Here is a 21,867-nt window from a genome sequence, read left to right as displayed (position 1 = left end):
CCGCTTTCAAGGCTGGAGACCATTGGAAGCACGTTAGCCGAGTCAACCAATCAGAATCCCAGAAAGCGAACCTTGGCCTAAATGACGGTACCAATGAACCAATCAAGTTTAAACATTTATTCCTTGTGGGCGTGACTTTGAAAGCGAGCGTCTCTTCACAAAGAAATCCCAACCTGGGATGTCTGTTTAAGCCGCCATTTCAAAGCCCATCGAAGGTACGAGAGTTGCTAGAAATTTTGTATATATCTATATTTTTTATTTTTCTATTTTTTTTCTTTTTTTTTTAAGGAATCACAAAAACCGTATCATTTTTTTAATCTACCTCACCGGCGTCACCGATTTGAAGTAAGTCATTCCAGAAGCGTAAAAAAAAAATCTACAGAAACGCCCCTTTCTTGGATGACTAACGTTTTACTTAATCCCACGCTTGTCACTGAAGTTTATTCTGTTTATATTTTCAATTAGGAAAATATCATTAAATGTGTCTTTGAAATTTGTTTATATTAGACTGTTCTTTAAAAAATTTGCAACATAGCGTAATTCTGTCATACCTGCCCTGGAAGTTCCAGGAATTAGACGGGGCCCTTTATCGCTTTACGTGTATATTTTAGCCGGCTGGGCTCACTATTTGCTACTATTCATGAGAGGTATTAAGAAGTATTATTAGAGGCTCGAACTGTATTTGTCGCACAGGTCGTCCCCAACCCCCTCTGCCGCTGCTGCTAGCTTGATATTTAAAAGCTCACACAACCTCAGCCGCCTCCTAGGATCGGGATAAAATTGTTTCCATGACGCTCGACGTGCCTTTGGCTTTGCAGGCTTTCTGTCTTCAAAATATCACTGTAAAATGTACGTATGAACGAGTGTGCTTCATGCCATGTTCATAGCCATTAAACATTTTAAGTGTGTGGCTCAGCCATTGGACCTGTTACATACAAATCTCTCTATATAATAAATTATAAGCAGAACAGTGTACTTTCCGTCTACATCCTGGCTTAAATGGATGTTTAGGTGGGTGTAGAATGAGCGACTCATCCCTCATTATTGCAAAATGAGGATAATAAACTAATGGAAATAACTCTCGGGAGATTTAGCTGTAGACTTTATTAGGCATAAAATTATTCAGTGATCAAATTTATTGCATTGACTAAAAGTGGGTGTGACAAAATAAAGTTAAGAGAAAGGGTAATAATATTAACTAGACTTAAAGAAAAATGTAAAAATATGTTCCGTTTTGTTTTTATTATGTAAGACTAATGAAGTAAAAAATACAGGTAAATTAAACGGGACATGTCCTCGGTGTTAGTCTTTGTCAGTGTGGTTAAGTTTTATCCACCCAGCAACCATGAGGAGGTTTTGGTGCACATCTTTATTATAGAATTTCTGTGTAACAAGATTGCCTTTGTATCATAGTAAATTCTGATCTCTTCTGATGTATTCTGATCTTTTTGATAGCCCCCACCCTCCTCCAAAAATAAAAATAACACAGGACTGTAATTACTCCTGTTTGGAGGTTTTGAGCCTATTGTTTATAACCCGGGGTTGGTAGTGGTTAACTAATCTTAAGGTAATGCGTTAGATCTTTTAGCTTTCAGCAGGCTGATTCTTTAGAATGAGAAAACATGAGCAGATGTCTTGTTGAAATATATTTAAGCTATTAAAGTCCAGGATATAAAAATGTATGACGTGATTTAATTTTTAAGAGAGCTGAAGAGGTGCCATATGAGTATTTAATCAGCCTGTTAATAAAACGCAATTACACAAACTTGCCAGGCAATTACACACAGACTCAAAACTGGAACAGAGCAATCCAAAGGAAGGATAGGCGAGTAAATCCTGCCTGTATTTGTGCTGATTCAGCAGCACACAAACACGAGGAAAGTGGAGAGTAATCATTTAAAAGTGAAACAGAATACCAGGGAGCCTGACTGCGTTATATCACTTCATATATATACAGTTATCTTCTAGTGCTTTATTGTTCTGTTTTATTAGTCTTGAAGAAATAAATTGATTAAAGGCATTTCCTGTGTAATTTATGCAGACAACATACAAATTAGTGCAAAAAAATCACCAGAATGCAGAAAATGAAGTGCCTCTCAGTATAGTAGAATACAAATCAAAGACATTGCAGTGCAGTTTCCAGCATTACATAATAAACACTTAAAAAATAGTATGTTTGAACGCAGCTCTTCTGTTCATGATGGTGTTCATTGTCTATATCTATATCATTATGTTTTGTACAGGTACAAGTATGAATCTAGTGCTTATTACTGCTGATCTTCTGCACATAACTATTGACTTGGGATTGTTTCAGATGGACACGGACACAGAAGAGAGAGTCACAGAAACTTCCATGGATGACTCAGAGAAACATGTAATCCAACTCAAATCCAGGTCTGTCCTGCTGTCTGTTACAGTCTTCTGTTTCATTTGTGTACACATGCCGGTTATTCGAGTTTAGGTCTTTTTTTTTCCTGCTTCATCTTTCAGATATGTCTATAGGAAACTGTCATAGCAAGGTCATGCTATTAATAGCTTACTGTTTTGTCCTATAGTGGCAGTAACTGAGAGAGGTCGTACTGTGTCACAGATATAATCTGTAAAAGCTTAACTTTTTTTAGCCTGGTGTTAAATGATTGTTATAGATTTCACAGTAAATCTTCAACCTGGACTCTGTTGTAAATTTTAATGGATGCATACGTGTTTTTCTTGTTCTTTGATCTCCAGCAGATTTTTAATTTCACCACAGCAAGTCACAGTAATTAATGTAGTAGTTTTCTACTAATACTTAATCAGGTCCTGCAGATTTCCTTTATAATGATTTAAAGATGCATCTCTTCACACCCATATCTATTTATGTAGTCTAAATGCCTTACTATTTGACAACATGACAATTCTTGTGGTTTTATGCAAGATTAGATATAAAAAATTTAAAGTGTTTTTTTTAAATTTTATTTTATTTTTTTTGTTACAGCTTAACAAGACTGAACCTGAACTAGAAGGACAGTGTCAGTTTTCCCTTTGTTATTTTCCTTCAGGGGTCGTGGGGCCAAAGGCCGTGGGCGAGGGGGGCGTATGAGTAGAGGTGGCATGCGTGGTGGGCGGGGCATGATGAAAGGCTTTGGGCCACCAGGACCTGGAAGGGGTCGAGTAAAGGATGGAGCCATGAATGGATTTGGGCCCATGAGGTACTTTTATTGATGTCTGACACACGCACAGTGTTGATATTCTGTAATATGTAAGTTTTATAACTTGGTTAGTTTCTAAACACATATTTTCAGTTGGTAAACATAAAAAGGAAATGCTTATAGACAGCCACTACTGAGTATTTCTGTATTTAGATGCATTTTACATACTTAACTTTTGATCCATTACATGTGTCAATTTAGATAAATTATGCTGCACCTTCTTCCCTTGCAGAGGAATGGGGAGGATGCGTCCTTACCCTGACCTCAGAGGTCCTCGAGGTAGGGCTGGACCTATGGGCATGGGCCCTCCTCTTCCCCCTCCCCCACCTCCTCCTATGCACCTCAGAGGCCCCTTTCCACCCATGCCCAGGTAAACGCCTCATTCAGGCACATAACATGCACAGACACCCACAAAGCGCATAGCTAGAGCTGACCTGTCACTTTCAAATGTCTTATTCCTTACTGCCTGAAAATGTTCTTCCTCTACAGGCATGGACCCCCTCCACCCCCTCCTCCAGGTCATCCTGGTTTCAGAGGGCGTCCGCCACACCCTCGAGGCCGTGGCATGCCACCCCCTGGACCTCCGCGCCCCTTCCGTCCGCGAGGCCCACGAGGGTAAGCGGTGTTTTAATATTCATATCATGCTTAAGCTTAAAATGTCACAAATCTCTGTGCTTTGTGTGCACGGTAACCAGATTGTTAAATTTAGAGAATCTGAGAGTTTTTCTTTGAGATCTGAGATGCAGCAAAAGCACAGAGGTTTGTGACACTAATGCACAGTCTTTTCTGTCCCTTTCTCTTCAGCCTGCTTATAGTTAAATTCTTTTCAATTTTTTGATAGCTCTGTGTCAAAAAGAAGCATTTTTGCTTTAATAGTTTTCTACTGTAGCAAATGTAAAGTGAAGTTATTTTTTTAAGCTAAACTCTTAAATAGTGCATGAAACATGAAGCTGTATTTTGCAAGTTCAAAGGTGCAGAGCAGAGGGGATCTCAGTTCCCCCGCCTTAAACTAGAGTCGTTCAGATGGCTGCTCTTATCAGAGTGTGCCCCCTATTGGCCAAAGCCAAGAATCCAATGTGTGATTTTATCCTTTTACACAGCTACCACAATGGACCGGTCTCTCCTCCGCCTCACCCCCCACCTGGCAGAGGCCAGAGGTGGCCAGGCCCCCCTGGTGGCCGACGCTTTTAATACAGCCTGCTCTAAAAACTATAACTAAGCAGCTGTTAATGTAGAAGAGGCCCTGTAGTCGTGCAGTGAATGAAATGCCCCCGAATGATGTGTTTATAAAAAAAAATAAAAGTCTGAGTTATCTTTTGAGTATCTCAAGAAATACTCTGTGCCGACATGTTTGGTTGTTGGTATTGTCCACTGGCAAAGAGAAAAATGTGAAAATGACTAAAGGGCAACTGAGGACGAATTAAAAACGATTTATAACCGAATAATGTAAAGGGATTCCCAAGTTCTGTTACCTATAAATACTGTTCGTATTTTAACAGAAGTTGTTAAAACGAGTTTGTTCTCCAAAATTAAATGTTCTGTGTTTCTTGTTACAGTCGCCCTGTGAGCCTTTTTCCTGACCCCTAATGAATAAAGGTTAACAAATGGGGTGACACTGTATTTCTGAAGGTGGGGGTAGAGGGGAAAATTTTAAAAGGGAGGGGAAGGAGTGCACAGCAGCCCTCAAACACTACTGTTTATTAGTTTGGTCCACCTTGGACCTCCCTAATCTTTCCTCATGCTACATGGATATGGTTATGTATTCATAACCTCACTAAACAGTGCACTAATTATTGTTTGACACGTTTTACAAGTCTTTATCCAGCTTGTCGAGTATTAATGAGTATTTAATTTCATATTATATATCTTTTAATGTGCAGGTATTTTAAGTTATGAGTATTGCTGTTTGGAACATTCATGTTTGTCTCCAGCGATCTATTGTGTGATGACAAAAAAGCATTATAAATGAATAGCATACTGATATATAGATATATATATATATATATATATATATACACACACACATATATACCAGGTTTCTTATTAGAGCAAATTCCATTCATATTTGCTCCAGTTAATGATAAGAAGTTACTCTTTACTGTGTTTTTTTTTAAGTGTTACTATTTTATATTCATTGTAATTAACATAACTTGTGAAACTGTGAATGTGTTTTGAGAACCGTCAAGAGATAGACGTGAAAGAACAAAATAATAAAACAACAAAAAAAATAAACTCAACTTCTTCTTTTTTTATTTGTTCACAAACAAGTCTGAGAGTTGTTATTACCGACTACAACGTCTCTGTGAAACAGTATGAACTGCATTGTAAGTGTGAGCTTACATTTATTTATGTGATACTTTAAAGTGAACATTTGATTCGTGTAATTAATAGTTTTGCTTTAGTTTTTACTATCTGGAGGACCAGGAAATCTTGATGTTCACTTTAGATCTCACTGAATTCTGTAGACTGAGGGCTTCAATTAATTTATGGCTTAAAAAATGTAAAACTAAACAATGAATTGTACTTATAGTAAAGGTTTACGGCCTTGTAGCTACCAGTGTAAAATTGATTGGAGGACACGGAGCCGCTCCACATACAAGACATCTCTCAGTTTAAAATGAGTGGTAGCATGTCTAAAAGGAGGACATCATCTGAACAGACACTCTGATATGACCAAGAATTATAACTTATTTATTCTGTTTCTAAAAGATGCTGACCCCGTTTCAAAGGGGACAGCTGGCTCGGAAAACCTTCTAGAGTTTGTTTTGTTTTTTTCAGTCAAATCTATTTATCTTATCTCCTGTACTCTTGTATAATTTCAAATCTAATTGCTTGCATGCATGAAATAGTTCCACCTTTTTATATTTAATAAAAATAATAATAACAATAGATGTGGGTTTACAAAGTGCACACATTTGCTCAAATTGGGATATAATGACTTAAGAGGGTCTTCGGTTTTACAGTTTATCCGTAGTGTGGTGATTAAGGCCAGCTGAATTTTTAAAGCTAAAAGCAAAGGTGCAACCATCTGAAGAAAATAATTTTTTCTAGATAAACAAGGACTTTATTCTGTGAACCACACGTTGCTTGAATATAGGTACACGTGCAAGGAGAGGTGATAAGTAAATAGCCACAGCCAGGTGTTGCATCCTGACCCCTTTCTCTTCCTGTCTTTTTCCATTTCTTCAACACTTTTGACTACATTTTGCTACATCAGCCTCTGAAGTCCCAGTTTCTCCCTTTAGTTGATTATAACAGACTGACTGTTGTTGTCTCCTGAAGGGGGGGGGCACACAGTACAGTTAACCTCCCGGGCCCCAAGGAACCCAGGCCCTCCCTCACATCTCTCCCCTCCTTCACCAGCGGCGTGACACCTGAGGTTCGGCACATCACTTGAAAAGGTGAGCCTCCTCTTGTGTCTTAATCCCTAAACCCCTTCCTCTCCAAAACAAGGAGATTCTCTCTTTCAGGACCTCAAGGTGGAGCAACGTCAGAGTCATACTGGGGAGTGGTGAGATTTTAGAGGATTTGTGGGTTTGGAGGTGCATCTGTACCGTGATGGGGAAAATGGCATGCTTGATATATAGCGCGTAGTCTTCTACTCAGGAAATCGAGATGTTTCATTTAACTACTTCCAGGCTAATGTGGATGGTGCATTCTAGCTCACTTCCACACCTTATTGGACACGTGAAGCCCCTGTTAGCTGTAACGGTAACATTCGTGCTGATATCACAGGTTAGACTATGTACTGAGAAGCGATGGAACGACCCACAGATTAACAATGCTTTGGTTCAGGAGGCCAGTAGACATTTTACACTCTTCAGTGTTCAGCACAACATTTTTCCCCCTGCTGGGTCACAGAGGAAGGCTGTCAGACTTTTTATCTTTGTGACCAACAAAAAGCCATTTTAGTTCATTTATAGTTGGAATATAATTTATAGAATTTATCAGTGGTTTATATTATAACAAATTCTAAAGTGGTAGAATTAAAGATCTATTTTTTTTTTATCTGCACACAGCACTTTAATTTAGCTTCTTGGTAATTTAGCTACAACAGATAATTTATCAGACCACCTATCATTAAAAACAAAATTAATTTTTTTTTTTAGAAATTTGTCAAAAACTTATTTCAAACTAAAAATTATATTATTTATATAACAGTGTTTTTATACCCAAATTTCAGCCACATTTTCACACAGGATTTATAAGAAGTCAGAAATTAAATAAAATAATTTAATTAAACAAATTATAGTTCAGCATTTAAAATATGATTTTGATGATTATCCAGTAGAGAAACAGAGATTTTGGTAACTATCAACACTGTTAATTTAGGACAGCTGTGGTGGTGAAAAAACTTTAAGCACTGTTGTTGTGTAAACTGAACCAGTGGTAGCTGGAGGATGCTACATTTACAGATTTACAGGACTTTCTCACCACTGTTGCATCACTTTCTAAGTCACTATCATCCACTGTTTACATTTAAGGGACTATATTTCAAGAAACATTCAGTGATTAGAGCCATTAGAAGCAGTATAAGCTACTGGCAATCATACTTAAGTATTTAGACTTCTTTTTTTTTTAAACAGCATACAAAAATGGTTTCAGGAAGGTATAGATGCAATAGTTCGATTAGCTGAAATTCATCTAGGATTTGATAAAGCCTGTCTGAACCTACTTGAGTGCTTGCTAAATGATTGAGATTCCTGTGAGGCCAGGTTTTAACAGACAGGATAGATTTCAAAATGAAAAGGCCAACAAAACTAGCAAGCAAAAAAGATCCCTCCAGTGAACTTGAATTAGTTGACACTTAACTCCTCTACAACATAAAGAAACGATTAAACACCTCCACTTTGTCCTTTTGAAGGTAACCATACGATGAATACACGTAAAATAAAATGAGGTGCCAATCATCAGAATGACTATGCTGTATACGCTGTTTTGTGATTTGATGTATACTGTTTTAATCAATAAATGTACAAAGCAAAGGTCTCGTGTGTGCTGGTCTTGTATCTGCACGTATACATACAGTTCATCCCGATATCACTGCAGCTCGTCAAACAAAAACTTTTGACTTATTTGAAATAGTCCCAGATAAACTACAACCTGAACTACAAAGAATGAGTTGTGTACATATTCAGTTTATTTCACATAGCTTTGCAACAGAAAAGACAACATGCTTTAAAAAAAACAAACAAACAAAAAACAATCACAGGAAAACACATTTAATAGACATCTGTTAGTCACAGGTGCTGGATTTACTGGCTGGGCTTGTCGTCTGTGGGAATTTCCTTCCACATCGGTTCAAGGATGTGATCAGGAACCTTCTCCATTGCAGTCTGTCAACATGAACAGAATAGAAGAGCGAGAACATCATATGAAAGTTGCCCTTTCCCACACAGAATTGCACAGATAGGGAAGGACTGTCATATTCAGCTTTACTGGGAAATGTCGAAGGAGTATTAGACCACATTATGAAAAAAAATAAATTATCATTTTGAGAATAAAGCCAAAATTTTAAAAAAGGCTAAATGAGCAGATTAGTTGTTTCAAGACAAACAGCACCAGCTGCTATACACTTTACAAAATACCTTGTTTAGACGAGTCAATTAAAACTAAATGATCAGCCGTCTTGTGATCCAACATGCGTACTTTTTATTGCACGATGATGCAACCATCGATAACCTTCCATTTGTCCATTACCAGCCATTTCATTTTGGACAAATCCACTCTTCCAGGTGTGTGGTTTTCTGCCTGACCAGATGCAGTTTTCTGCAACATCTTTTCAACGTCCTTATCCTTAACATACTGAGCTAGAAGGGAAATCGTTTCCCACCTTGTTACTAAAACCGATTCTGAAGTATGAGTTCATCATCAAAAGAGGGTAAAGCAACCGTGGAAGTTGTAAACAACTATAATCTACACATTTCATCTTCTCAAAATAGATTTTAATTTAATCTCAAAATGATCACATATATATTAGGGTTTTTTTTGTTGTTGTTAAGGGTTAATTTTTTCAAGGGAGAATTCATTTCATGTTTAACTGAAAACATTGTGCATGTTTTGTATCCAGTTTTGACTTCAACCAGGCCACACTGTTCATCAACTGAAAGCTTCTCTTTACCATTTGTAACAGGGGACAGGCCAAATTTATTAACAACCTAAGTTAGGAGTGGGAAATTAATTTTCCCAAGGGGGCACATTAGAATTGGGAATATCATGGAGGGCCATACTAATAAGCTTTGCAATGGAAAGCATCTAGCCTGCAGACACTGATATTGATGATACTGGTGCGCGAGTTTGGGTGTACATCGATCTCTGCAAAACCTCACCTTCGTCACCTCCATGGCTACACCTTCCGGAAGATTCCTCTGAATGTATTCAAGGTATACTTGTGCTGTACAGCCTGTTATATGATGCAGCTACAGAGACAAAAAATAAAAATAAACATGTTAAACAAATTACCTTATAATGACATGCAATAACTGGCACAAACACAAAGCTCATTCGTGTTATTATGCAAAGGTTAGAAGTTTCCAGTAAAATGTAACTAGGTGAATAATACCGAACTCCTTTTAATGGCTTTTTGTGCATTTTTTTCTTGTTGGATTTTAGTTTTTTTTTTTTTAAATTAGAGCTTCTCACCTCGATGCACCGGTAGTGAGTTCTCATCTCATACTGGACTCTGTGTTTTTTGAAAATGTGTATTGACTTCAGGAGTGTTAACCTCTCAATGTCCTTCGGAGGTTCAAAACTGTGATGGAGGAAGAAGATCCCAAAAAAAGTCATGGCATTACAAGAAGATTTTAGACAGAACCTTTACTAGAGTTAGTGTGTGGCTGCTAAAACTCACACTTTTCCAAGACTGATGCCCAGTTCTTTAGCTGTCATGGTGGCAAAGAACTCATAGCTGTCCAACACAGCTCTGTCATGACCTTTAACCAAAACCACCAGTTTCTGGAACAGTGTGTCCGGCTCCTCTGTGACTGTGATCTGGACCAAAGGAGAAAAGAAAGCCTTAACGCCACATGCAATTCCAAGCGATGGCCTTTGAATATAAACCACTGTAGGTTTGTTGTATTTCACTACAGCACCAGCCTGATATAAGAATGATAATGATAACTTACTGCCGATTGTGCTGCTGACGTTAAAACTGTCGTGTGGAAAGAAGTGCTGGGAGTCAGAGGGAGGTGAAACCTGCAGAGGAGATACAGAATAACTGCTTATACAATAAATGTGCTTAGAAAAAAGTGCACTTCAACTGCACAAGGTGCTTAATGCCTCTGGGCTTTTCTGGCTTAGCTTCATGGTGTTCCTGTTCACTGCCTGAATATACTGCTAGTGTTGTTTTATTTTATTAAGGATTGTGAGTATACTGTACCTATAAGATGTCCTTTTCTTTACATTATTTACTTAATTTCCATGGGGAAATAAACACGTTGCATTCCGATACAGCCAAAAAAAGTGCTCCAAAAACACATGCTATTTATCTTTACTGACAGATCTTATCAAAAAACAGTAAAAACTGTTTGTAAGTCTCTTCATAATTTAATTTAAAACTGCTGCACCCCTGCTTCGTGTGAAAATTCATGTGATTCACGTAAGCAATTATGGCTCAACTCATTTAAAAGATGGGGGGGTTACCTACCGAGTTATATTACATTTCCTGTGACCCGAACAGACACTCAAACTTGCCGGTCCCTGAAAACAGAATCAAGCTCTTTTTATTGAAATGTACAAATGACCTCGGTTGTGCAGCTGCCACGAATGGCCAAAATCTACGATTGGCTAACTAGCTACGGTAATTTTTCAAAAGCTAGAGACCTGCCATGTTAGTAAACTGTTAGAAAACGTTATCTAAAATGAAAAACAAGTTAGTTACCATACCAAATATGAGACACCACTCAATATCCTTGCCAAAGAGAATAATTCACGTTTGCGAACCATGAGAGACGCCATGTTTTTGAGAGAGCGGACAGAAGGTGAAATCATTTCCCTGTGCTGCCCCCTTGTGTCCTGGAGGATAAATGAGGTGAGCACTAACGAGCTAGTGACGAGTACCAAGTATCCAGTCTACAGTCCCATCGAAACCTTTCATGGTCATAAAACTGAGAATGAAAGACTAAGATTGGATGTATTATATTCAAATATATTTTCATATTCACATTTACAAGTCATATGAATAACAATGTAGTCTGCACTTGACTATCGTGACATTATTTATGCATGCTTATGATGCTTCATCTACCTTGTAGCTTCCTGATTCTGTCACAGTGATTTTTGTCACAGGTGATTCTTCTCTTGATCATCACCATATCTTATTTGAAAAAGTGGAGTCAGTCAGTAATGTAGAATCAGAATCAGAATCAGAAAGGGGTTTATTGCCAAATGTTGAGCAGGTTTACAACATGTATGATCTTTCTTTACAAGGTTCAACTGCAAAGGCTGCCTGTTAACCTCTGGTCACTGATTTAATTTAAATGCAGTATCTGCAAAGTCACTGGGCATTTTAACATTAGATCTCATTCATACTTTTAAATACTTTTCTGCCTATAAACGGAATGAGCAAAAACAAACAAACAAACAAACAAACCCAAAACCTAAACAATTACTTTGGCACATTTGTTTTCTTAATTTGTGATCATGTATAATATGTTGTTTTATTACACATTTATACACACCCACATTTGTATTTGACCTAAAATATGCTTCACATTATTGTGAAAAAAACAATGCAATGGAGGCTGCTTATACAGTTGCTGTATGCGTGTACTTAATATACTTAATACAGGTATATTTAATGTAGATACTTAGATGCATTCTTCTCCAAATTTGTGGGAACCTAGTTTTGAAAGGTAAACTGTTATTGGATTGACTGTTATTTGACTAAGGTGCTATTGATATGAACAATTTTAATTGGTCTGAATCACGTGCCTGTCACGTGACCCAGCAGTAGGGGCCCAGCAGTGTACAGTAGCAGGCTGCAGGCAGAGGAAGAAGCAGCGGTACGGATCCAAGGTAGGCACTCCACTGACCGCTGATGTTTCTCTGGCTTTGTTGGACTCATGGTTTATATTGTTTAGCCACTTTGTCACTACACCGCCGAGGTGTGTGTGTTTTTTTTTCTCAACAGATGTGTCCTAATATTAAATAACTATTGCCATAAATCGTTTGCTAATGTGCTAACCGTAGCCTGCTAGCGAGTGCCAGCGGCGGGTGGACGGAGCCAGCCTGGCGCTGATAGCTGACCGCTTAGCCGGTTAGCTGTCTCCGGTTGTTGTTCATGGAGAAGAAGAAAAAGAAGAATCGTGACAGACAGCGTTAGTTACCCGCATTCCCCAGCATCTCGGATGGATTAGCGTTACAGCCCAGCGCCAGACTCTTGAAGGGAGGAAAGATTAATCCCGCGACTGGAATGTTTTGATGATCAGTGGAGACCACAGAGCTCTCGGTCTGGATCCAGGTTCTGGCTAGCTATTGCTAATAGGCAGGCAGCTTATGGTGATCGATGTTTTTGGCTAATTTTCCAACGTCTTACGGGCTTAAACAGTGATTATTTGGTTGTCAATAACCATTGTATCTTTCTTATGTTATTTTTACGAATTGGCGTGGTTTAATGGCAGATGGCTTTTTCGAGAGGCACCTATTATCATGGCCACTGGTTTAGATTTAGTGATACTGGAAATGGTGGGGAAATCTCGGGATCTTGTAATCACCGCTGACTTAATCTTAATGTCGAGTATATTTCCAAACAGCCATTCTCATTCAGCTATTCTTTGTTGGGCTTGATTTTTATTGTCTCTGTATTAATAAATAACGTCCCGTTGTGCCTCTTCGGTCTGTCTTGTCTGTCTGACCTGCCCGGGTTCATTTTAAAGCTGTTATTCTTTTATTTGTTCTTACCTCTGTTACGGTCTTTGTTGTTTACCTTTCGTCTATTTTGTTTTTTAAACGTTTGGCCGCGAGAGGCCGCCTTACTACAGCTTTGTAGCCTAATTAAATGAAAGCTAAAATGATACCTGGCTCCTATAAATTATTAAGCGGGTAGTTAAATGCCCTTCCGCTGAACAGGATAGTCCTCAAAGTAAAATTGCTGCTCGAAGAGTAAAGGCAATTTTTAGCCCAGCGCATTAATATTTAAATTAACGGCAGTGGGCAGCAAGTGAGCGCTTTTCCACAGCTTGTGTTGTGACACAATTCTCTTGATTTCTTAAATACATTTTTATTTTATTTTTCACGTTTTTCTATGTTATATATAAACGTCGTTTTGTGTATTACCCAACAGTGCTCTATGGAATCCCCGAGGCCGGTTGAAAAGGCGGGCCGGCTGACGTAATGACGTTACCGGGAGAAGCGGCTCTCCTGTGGGCTGTCAGCTGATGGAGAGGAGTCCCTGCTTCTCCTCTCTCAGACACAAACTGGGATCAGATGAGGAGGATGTGGAGCACAGAAAGGAGACAATGATGATACTTGGAATGAATACCTGCCTGTTTTATAAGTTTACAAGATAAGGCGCGTTTTTGTTTTTTCTTTTTTGGGGGGTTGATGCTTGTTTTGCTCAGCTGATAGGAGTCTCAACTTTACCCTGGTGGATATCTAAATATATTTTTAGGCACTTTCATTTGGTGCCTTCTCTCCGAAACAGCACGTACTTGGTAGCATCACATCAAAAATGACCTGAGTGCCTTTTTTTGTGTGTGTGCCACCTCATTTGGCTACATAACATCATTAATCCAGCAATGCTAAAATCCACTTGTTTTTTGACCTCACCTGTGCTTTCTGGGGAAAGTTTTTATTGATCGCCTTTAGTCACTATTCCAGATCCCCAAGTAAAAGCACCAGTACTATGCACCGTTGTCGCTGTCTCATTTCTGACACGGAACTGGTAACCTCAAAGGAGGAGACGTGCTGATAACAGTAGTTGTCCTCTCCGAAGAACCTCCCTAAGGGCACTTTTTATTCTGGGAGTGTAGAGAGCTGCAGGCATGTTCGCTGCTGTGGAGCATGGCCCACTCCTGTCCAGTGACTCCAACATCTTATGTCTGTCCTGGAAGGGCAGGGTGCCCAAGAGTGAGAAGGAGAAGCCGGTATGCAGAAAGCGTTACTATGAAGAGGGCTGGCTTGCCACCGGGAACAGCCGAGGAGTGGTTGGGGTTACGTTTACATCCAGCCACTGCAGACGAGACCGGCCCACCCCACAGAGAGTAAACTTTAACCTCAGAGGGCATAATAGTGAGGTAAGAGGTTCAAGTGCAATTGTTTTTGAATAGGACTGTTAAGATGTCTATGTTAATGCTTCATCAAACAGTCTTTGAAGCTCTTAAAGGCCACAGTCGTGTTTTGGAAGCTGTTTTAAAATGTCTTATAATCAAAAATGTATCTCAGGAATATTTAATTAGTAAATCTTCTATTTATTTATTTTTCCCACAACTTCAAGCTACTCTGATATTTCTTCCTCTTCAGTTAAACTTAATAAAGCAAATTTTCAAAATCATTATTTTTAAGTGTTTAAAGCAGTATTTGAGAAGTTTCAGTAAAAGTAGACTAGTTGATCCCCTTAGAAAAGGCTGCTTAGTCCAACTTATTTTAGCTCGTGAGCCACATACAGTTATATTTGTGGGTTGTATGGAGCTCAAGTGGGTCGAACCAGTAAAATCACTACATTAAAAAACAAAAACAAAAAAAGACACCTCTTCACATTGTGGGAGGCTGAGGGTTTTGTGTTTTCCTGCAGTGGTTGATATTCATTAACCGTAAGTTGCCAGTTAGATCAACTTTTTGGTTGCAGTCAAGATATGTATACAAGATATGCATGCTCTTCCTAGTCAATACATTCTGTTACTCCAGACAGGCTTTATTCCTATCCCTCAGTATAGTAATAACCCTCAAAGATTCCCACAAAGAATGCATTGAGGCAATTTAGTTGAACCAAAAAGACTGGATGACTGTCTGAGTCAAATGTCCCAGCAATATTAAATACTAATAAGGATTTTTTTCTCACACACACAGGACAAGTGGAGATTGAACACAGGTTGCGTTTTCTATTTAGTGGGTTTAGCTGTTTGGAGTGAGGTGCAGTGTCAGCACTCTCCAAGGCAGCTGAGGGGAGAGTGGATGAATCCCTACACGGTGTGACTGAAGCACAGCAGTAATGCCATTTAACTCTGACCACTTAAACATTCAGCTGTTATCTATATAGTCTATCTAAATAATAAGAAAAACATTTACACCAGATGTTTTTGATATTTCTGATAATCTCATTTGATGTCTGCATCTTCCTTTTCTGCACTCACGGAGTTTGGCACTGCACTATTCATTTGTGCCCACAATTTATTTCACACTTAACTCTCAGATTGCTTGCTTTTAGGATGTACATGTTTTTATTTTATTTTTTATTTATTTATTTATTTTTTGATCAAGATTTGCACATTTTTACTCTTTGACCTCATTCCAGCGCTAGTAATGAGTAGTAAAGGTCCTCTCCAGTTCCACGCTTCCACGTTCCACGCTTTGATATAAAGCAGTAAATAAATGCTTTGGGCGATGTGGAATCCATCACTCACGCACTCTATGCATAATTTGGGGTTTCTGACATTGGTGGAAATTACGCTGCTTAATGAATTCTGTCAAGTTGTGACAGATCGGTTCACTCACTTGGGTCATTTCTCATCTCAGTTGTGATGAAGAGAGGGCAGATTGCAATACATATTATAATACAAAAGAAATGACCCCCAGGAGCACGCTATATACGCTGTACTTGTTTGTTTTTTTTACTTTGCATTCCTTGCACCACTTGACTTTTTTTAATTTTATTTTTTTTACTGTCTTTCAAATTAAACTTGCAGCATTGCATTTACATATGTATTAATGTGTATTTATTTATTATCACCTTTTATTTAAAGAGGTTCATTCTTGTCAGTGCATTTGCCATAACCCTTTGTCTATAAAAGCTGCTCTTTCAGCATCAAATGCCGTTAGTCCCCTGACAGTCCTGTCCTTTAAACGTCAGCTTTGTCATTGAGAACTTGTCATTGCTGGTGACGAGTGTCCTTTCATACAAATTGGCTCAAGTCATGTTAAGAAAAGCACACGGACACAGAAATGGAATATGAACTCATCCTATAGGAGTTTAGTCCTGCCAAGATCAATACTCGTGTCAGCATCTTTAAATTTGGCCATTATTCCTGTTGATGTATAGACCTCAGTGTTCAGTGATCTTCCTAATGTAAGTGAGCGTCTGAATGGATGTGTGTTTTGGACTTGTCCCAATATGGGCATTGTAGTAAAGTAAAAGACGGCTCTTAAGCTGTCAGACATCTGATAAGAAGAGGGCATGTGGATAATGGACTGTAGTGTGTGGCAGTGCCAGTGCCTGGGGTACCCTTGGATTACACCTGAGTTTACCTATAGTACAGACCTTGGCACTGCAAGCTACTTGAATTAAAAGCATCTTATGATGTGGAGAAGCTCCCCTATTGTCTTGCTGTAGCACTTTTTTTTTTTTAAGTCTGTTGTGATGTTCAGGTACTGAAAAGGTTTTCTGGGTCCTGTAATAATCCCAGTAAACATATGTCCTCCTCCACCTGCTTCACTCCCTTCCAACCAGCTTGAGAAATAATTACAACATAGCAGCTTCAAAAGGAGCAAGGTGAAAAGTGGGATCCTTTTGTTGTAACTCACAGCCACCTTTTCACAGAGGCATACCAATTTGTTTTCTGTTGAGCCATTTTTTTATGGTGCTTGGTTGCTTAGTAAAAATGCTAATAACTATATGTGACTGTTTAGACAGCCTACAAAAGTAAAGCTTGAACATTTCAGCAGGGGTTATTAAGCATTTTGTTCCCAAGTCACATCTGTATTCATATCTGTGAAAAATGGCTTCCGTGCAATCATTCTAGGCACTTTGATAACACATTTGCAGCATCTGGAGCTTTCAAGGATCCTACTTTAAAAAAACAAACCAAATCAATTAATGTATTTTTTGGTTTGCAGTAAGCTTCATCAGCATATAGGTTCCCTCCATCACCTTATTGGACACAAATTCCAACCAGCTTTCTTCCTGCTTTCTGCCTTGGAGTCGTGTTTGGTTTCCAAGTGCCCCTTTAGTTTGTTTGGCTCCACGTTAACATGGCAGATAATGCACTTGATTAGAGGGCTGTTGACAAGATCCCCTTTTTCATATTTAAGAAAAAACCCTGACTTCCAGTACATGACAACTGACTTGCCAGCATTTAGAAGTTTAGACTGGTTTCAACTGGTTTTCACGCTTCGTTATCCTCACACTTATCTTTATATATATATATATATATATATATATATATATATATATATATATATATATATATATATATATATATATATATATATATATATATATATATATATATATATATATATATATAATTTTCAAAAGTGGTGGATTTGTACTCTGTTTTGATTATAACAGCAAAAGCCTAGATTGATTTAAACCCATTCAAAGATGAAAATGAATGCCCTTGTTCTAATGGACTTGGGTGGCTTAATATACAGGCATGTATGGCAGCAATAGGGGTGTACCATTTCTTTTCAGTATCATAAACATAAATCATCTATGTTCATCCATCTGCTTTCTTCTGTGTGTCGGTGTCGCGATGGCAGCAGTCAGACCTTGCGCCCCTTAGCTGCCTCCTCCAGCTCTTCAGTGGGGACACGATGCATTACCAAGCCAGCTGAGAGGTGTAATTTCAGTGTGTCCTGGGTCTGCCCTGGGGTATCCTCCCAGTTGGACATGCCCAAAACGCCTCACCTTGGAGGCACTCATGAGACATCCAGGTCTCCTCAACTGGTACAATTCAATAGGGAGAAGTTGTGACACTTCTATTTAAAAAAATCAGGAAAATAATGGTGAAAAAAAGCAGAATTTGCCCTTGAATGTTCTGATATTATTTTTATCTAGTTATTTTAAGAGAACGCTAACCTTTAGCAGCAGCTGTGTCAGCTCCACCACTCAAAAATAAGGCTGAAAATAGATAAAAGTGCTACATTTTACATCTTTTTAGACAACTGTATTTGTGATGGTGAAAAATAATCCCTCTGGGCTTGTGTCAAAATAGATCAATGCTTCTCTTGACGATCTAATGCTTTTATCCCCCCCCTTCTTCTCCTGGTACAGTGCATTCAGATGCTGAGCAGAGCGAGCAGCTAATCACTAGGCGTCCATTCATTCTCCATGAGAGCTGAACATCAGAGACAGGCTTGACAATGACTGTCAGCATGTTGACAAGAAAATGTTGGCCACAGCAGAGGTTTTGGGCAAATTGTCTGTCAGTGTCCTGTCATCTGCCAGCTGTGATAGTTGTCTTACGCTAGAATCATATGTGCTTAGCTGTGCGAGGAAGTTTTAAGTCTTGCATTGAGGCAGTTCCGTGTTTTGTTTTTTAACTCAAAGTATAATAGGGAATATTTAAAGTGACTAATGTTAGTCATAAGAATGTAATATATCCTAAACAATAAATTTTATGATTATTGATATCTACTGATTGTTGACTGCAGAAACTTGTTTCAAACCTCTGAACTATTCACAAGAGACTTATGGGTGTATTCTTGCCCAAACATAGGAGTCCCACCTCTTAGTTTCCCCTTGATAACAGGTGTAGACTTTTCTCTGGGGGAAAAAGTCCAACAGAGACAGAAGACACCATGACACAATCATTTGTTTACCACACTGAGCTCAGAGTGCAACGTCTGTAACTTATGTACTGATCCATACACTGATTTGTATCTGAGCAGTTGTTCCATGCTCTGGGAGTACACTATAGCAGTGCTTGGTGGTTATTTATTTGACACTTTACGCAAATGTTGAAGAAGCTATATGGAGGCATTAACCATGTATAGTTTATGTCCTGGCCAGATTGAGCTGGTTTGCGGGCCATATTCTTGCTCTTATGTGTTCTAGTTTGTCTGTGCATTGTTGTTCTGCTGGTACAGATTTTGATTGATCAACTTGGGTAAATCAATCCATTTGATTAGGCCCAGCAGTATTTGTATGTTCCTTCACTTTCTTGCATTTTCGCTCTGTGTCACATTTTCATGTGTTAAAAATTCCTCCCTGCCAAAGCCTCATAAATAAACTAGTTTATATTGCTGTTGAGGGCCTGTGGAAGAATTAACACCTCTTTTTAGATGAGCAGGAAGGATTCTGTTATTCAGTGTTTTTCTAACACTTCTGTTAAGACTTAAATGGGAACCTCACAACTTTACAACAGCTTTATTTTTGTCAGTAACTACAAGCTATAGTGTTTCCTGGTCTTGTCTCTTCCTCCTTTCATAATCACCTTCCCTGTGCTGGTCGCTACCTGACTTTATGGAGTGTGTCTTCTTCTGCTCTCTCCTTATGTGACCTCTTGACATTGAAAGGCCAGCTCAGGTTTGCCAAGTTTCACTGAATTAAAATGGTCCCTCCAAATGTGCTTAGTGGAAATGGCTTTAGTGCGCTAATCCATCCTTGGAGAGGACTTGTTGCGTAACGACTGTTTCCTCAGATCCAGGTGTACTTTTCTGTTCACTACAAATTTTCCAGCGTGGCCTGTGCAGTTCATCTTCAGCAATATTTGTAGTGAAGGATCAGACAGACAGACAGACGCAAAGTTTCGTACACTTGTCTTTGCAGAATAATAGAGCCTTATTCTGTCCTTCTGAATAACTAGGTAGGCTAAAAGATATTATACACTGTTTATATTATGTATGCTAGTTTATTAAAGCTCCTTATTACAAAAAATTTAACAGCCTATAGCAGCCTTTACCAAACGTAAGAGTGTCACAGCTCTGTTGGAAATCTGAAAACCTTCAGCCCCCACAAAAACTTGAATCACAGTAGTATTTTGTTCTGTTTTCGGGGATTCATTTTGATCCTTGTCAAATAAATGAAGAATAACACTTAAAATATAGCCTTTGTTTTATAAGGTATGATCACTTTAAAAATGTGAATATTTAAGCATAAATATTCAGTTCATTTTTCTTTGGTTTTAATTGTTTGCAGCTTGCAGTTCATTGACGCTGGCTCACACTTAGGGACTCGTCTCTCATTCAGTCATTCACCACGTTAGTAGATACACCAACAGGACAGAATAAAATCCAGTAAACTGGACTTTTACACCTTTGTAAATGTTCTGCTTTGTCTGTGTTTGTGTTATTTGTGGATTTATTGCATTAAATCCAGTCCTATTTAGTGTCTGATCTTACTCAACATTATTACCAAATTTGTCTGCATGAAATGAGATGCATGATTATCAGACTTTAAGGCCTCAAAACTACACAATGTAGAAACACCCCCAAAGAAGGAGGGTGGGTGTATCATTTAATCTCTCTGGCCCATGGAAATTAAGGCCTTTTAGTACTTGTTCAAACCTATTGTGAGGTGCCTGCAACTGGATATTTTTTGTGCCTGTTTTGGTCACTATTTTCCTTTTTATTATTCTGCCGATTGAGGAACACCAGTGGTGTGAGGGACTCTGGTATCACTCAGATTACTTATTTTCTATTATTCAATGCAGTTTCCCTAACGGTACTTTCAGGAGTCTTTACAGCACACATTAATAATAATTGTAAATGCTATTAACTTATTATTATTTATTAAGGTTTTATTACACACCTGACTTGCACATAATGAGCTCAGATTCTACCTCTTTTGATGGATTTGCAAATCACTCCTGCTAATTCTTGCCTTTGTGTCAGCACAGCACAGAGCTTTTCTTTAACTGATATTGATATCTGATTTTCTAGTCTTGGTGGGCGGGGATCGGTCCATCAGGGACTCCGCTCCTGCCCACCGCCAGGCACACATTGTACCTGGTGCCTCCTGGAGGTGGTGGGCCTGCAGGAGGATGGGCCCATGTCCCTTTTTCGGGCTGTGCCCGGCCGGGCCCCATGGACTAAGGCCTGACCACCAGACACAGGCCCGGGCACCCTCCCCGGGCCTGTCTCCAGGACGGGGCCCTGGTAATCCTATTCCGGGCAGGGTGAACTGTTCCCTTGATCCTGCACCCAGGACCAATTTGCCATGGGAGACCCTACCAGAAAAGGGGTTAACTCTACGAAACCGAACCTGCTTTTGATTGTCGTGACCATTTGCGAATAAGGGAACTGCCAAAAGTAGTTTCTCCTAGTTCTTTTTCCTCTCTCCATCCTCGATGAGCTCTGTGTTACCCATAAGTCAACTCTTCATCTGGAAGGAAAAGAGGGAAATCATAGACCTGGATGGTGCTCTTATCTTGGATGCATGAAAAAAGTAAAATAATGACTAAGTGTAATATATTAAGGCTCTCCCTTTCCTCAAACGTTTTGCAGAGACAAAGTTATTTGTGCATCAGACATGCATTGTCATGGACTTGCACTCACACCTTCACCACTATGGCATTTCGCTGTCATAGTGTCCCCTCAGTTGTGCTGACACCAGTGCCTCCTGAAGCTGTTGCTTGGTTTGATTTACTCTTCTCAGCGAAGTTGCTGTGGTCAGTTATGCTCCCTTTCCTAAAAGCATATCTGTACTTAAAAGGCATGGGATGACCATCAGCTACAATGGACCATCTATGTCTGCACAGGAAGAATTCTGGTGCAATATTAAGCCCTCAAAATGCTTTGGATGTAATTTTCACGCAACCATCTCACATATATCTGACACAACAGTAATGGGCAGCGTAACCAC

The 21,867-nt window shown here is 39.0% G+C and overlaps 3 protein-coding genes across 8 annotated transcripts in view; 2 read left to right on the top strand and 1 right to left on the bottom strand.

Annotated features, from left to right (window-relative positions):
• Positions 1–97: 97 nt before the first annotated feature.
• Positions 98–8,186, top strand: LOC147312703 (uncharacterized). Its single transcript, XM_086264258.1, has 6 exons — positions 98–215; positions 2,315–2,394; positions 3,039–3,188; positions 3,421–3,558; positions 3,678–3,803; positions 4,289–8,186. Exons 2-6 carry the CDS (start codon positions 2,315–2,317, stop codon positions 4,377–4,379), a joined length of 585 nt encoding a protein of 194 aa, XP_086120384.1. The 5' UTR covers positions 98–215; the 3' UTR covers positions 4,380–8,186.
• Positions 8,187–8,306: 120 nt separating this feature from the next.
• mrps10 (mitochondrial ribosomal protein S10) lies at positions 8,307–12,647 on the bottom strand. 2 transcript variants are annotated; one of them, XM_086264257.1, is made up of 7 exons: positions 12,515–12,647; positions 10,834–10,886; positions 10,313–10,382; positions 10,039–10,178; positions 9,831–9,939; positions 9,518–9,607; positions 8,307–8,524 (listed from the first exon to the last, which is right to left on the bottom strand). In XM_086264257.1, the coding sequence occupies exons 1-7, from the start codon at positions 12,518–12,520 to the stop codon at positions 8,444–8,446; spliced, it is 549 nt and encodes a 182-aa protein (XP_086120383.1). In that variant the 5' UTR covers positions 12,521–12,647; the 3' UTR covers positions 8,307–8,443. The 2 variants fall into 2 exon arrangements, with proteins under 2 accessions (XP_086120383.1, XP_086120382.1); XM_086264256.1 differs by lacking the exon at positions 12,515–12,647 and adding an exon at positions 11,073–11,211.
• Positions 12,147–21,867, top strand: part of tulp4a (TUB like protein 4a) — a 29,738-nt gene continuing 20,017 nt past the window's right edge. For 2 of the 5 annotated variants that reach the window (XM_086264255.1, XM_086264251.1), the window contains exons 1-2: positions 12,147–12,203; positions 13,471–14,422. In XM_086264255.1, coding sequence (XP_086120381.1) covers positions 14,171–14,422 — 252 coding nt within the window. In that variant the 5' untranslated portion in view covers positions 12,147–12,203; positions 13,471–14,170. Of the gene's footprint in view, positions 12,204–12,333; positions 12,687–13,470; positions 14,423–21,867 lie in introns of those variants that run through there. The other 3 variants (XM_086264254.1, XM_086264252.1, XM_086264253.1) reach the window with 3 other exon arrangements.

Source organism: Aulonocara sp. 'chitande type north' Nkhata Bay, linkage group LG15, assembly GCF_057382095.1.
Source record: "Aulonocara sp. 'chitande type north' Nkhata Bay isolate Kocher_YH1m ecotype deep benthic linkage group LG15, A_spYH_male_GT1.1, whole genome shotgun sequence".
Classification (NCBI taxonomy): domain Eukaryota; kingdom Metazoa; phylum Chordata; class Actinopteri; order Cichliformes; family Cichlidae; genus Aulonocara; species Aulonocara sp. 'chitande type north' Nkhata Bay.
The sequence above is the reverse complement of the archived record's forward strand: the minus strand, read 5'-3'. Positions and strand labels throughout refer to the sequence as shown.

What these genes read in the sequence shown, in the direction of transcription:
- LOC147312703 (XM_086264258.1), top strand. Translation starts at nt 2,315, where the DNA reads ATGGACACGGACACAGAAGAGAGAGTCACAGAAACTTCCATGGATGAC. An exon ending in GTAATCCAACTCAAATCCAG is followed by an intron (nt 2,395 to 3,038) that starts GTCTGTCCTGCT and finishes ATTTTCCTTCAG; the next exon opens with GGGTCGTGGGGCCAAAGGCC. An exon ending in CGTCCGCGAGGCCCACGAGG is followed by an intron (nt 3,804 to 4,288) that starts GTAAGCGGTGTT and finishes CCTTTTACACAG; the next exon opens with CTACCACAATGGACCGGTCT.
- mrps10 (XM_086264256.1), bottom strand. Translation starts at nt 11,177, where the DNA reads ATGATTTCACCTTCTGTCCGCTCTCTCAAAAACATGGCGTCTCTCATG. An exon ending in AGGAAATGTAATATAACTCG is followed by an intron (nt 10,383 to 10,833) that starts GTAGGTAACCCC and finishes TCTCCTCTGCAG; the next exon opens with GTTTCACCTCCCTCTGACTC. An exon ending in GGCATCAGTCTTGGAAAAGT is followed by an intron (nt 9,940 to 10,038) that starts GTGAGTTTTAGC and finishes CCTCCATCACAG; the next exon opens with TTTTGAACCTCCGAAGGACA.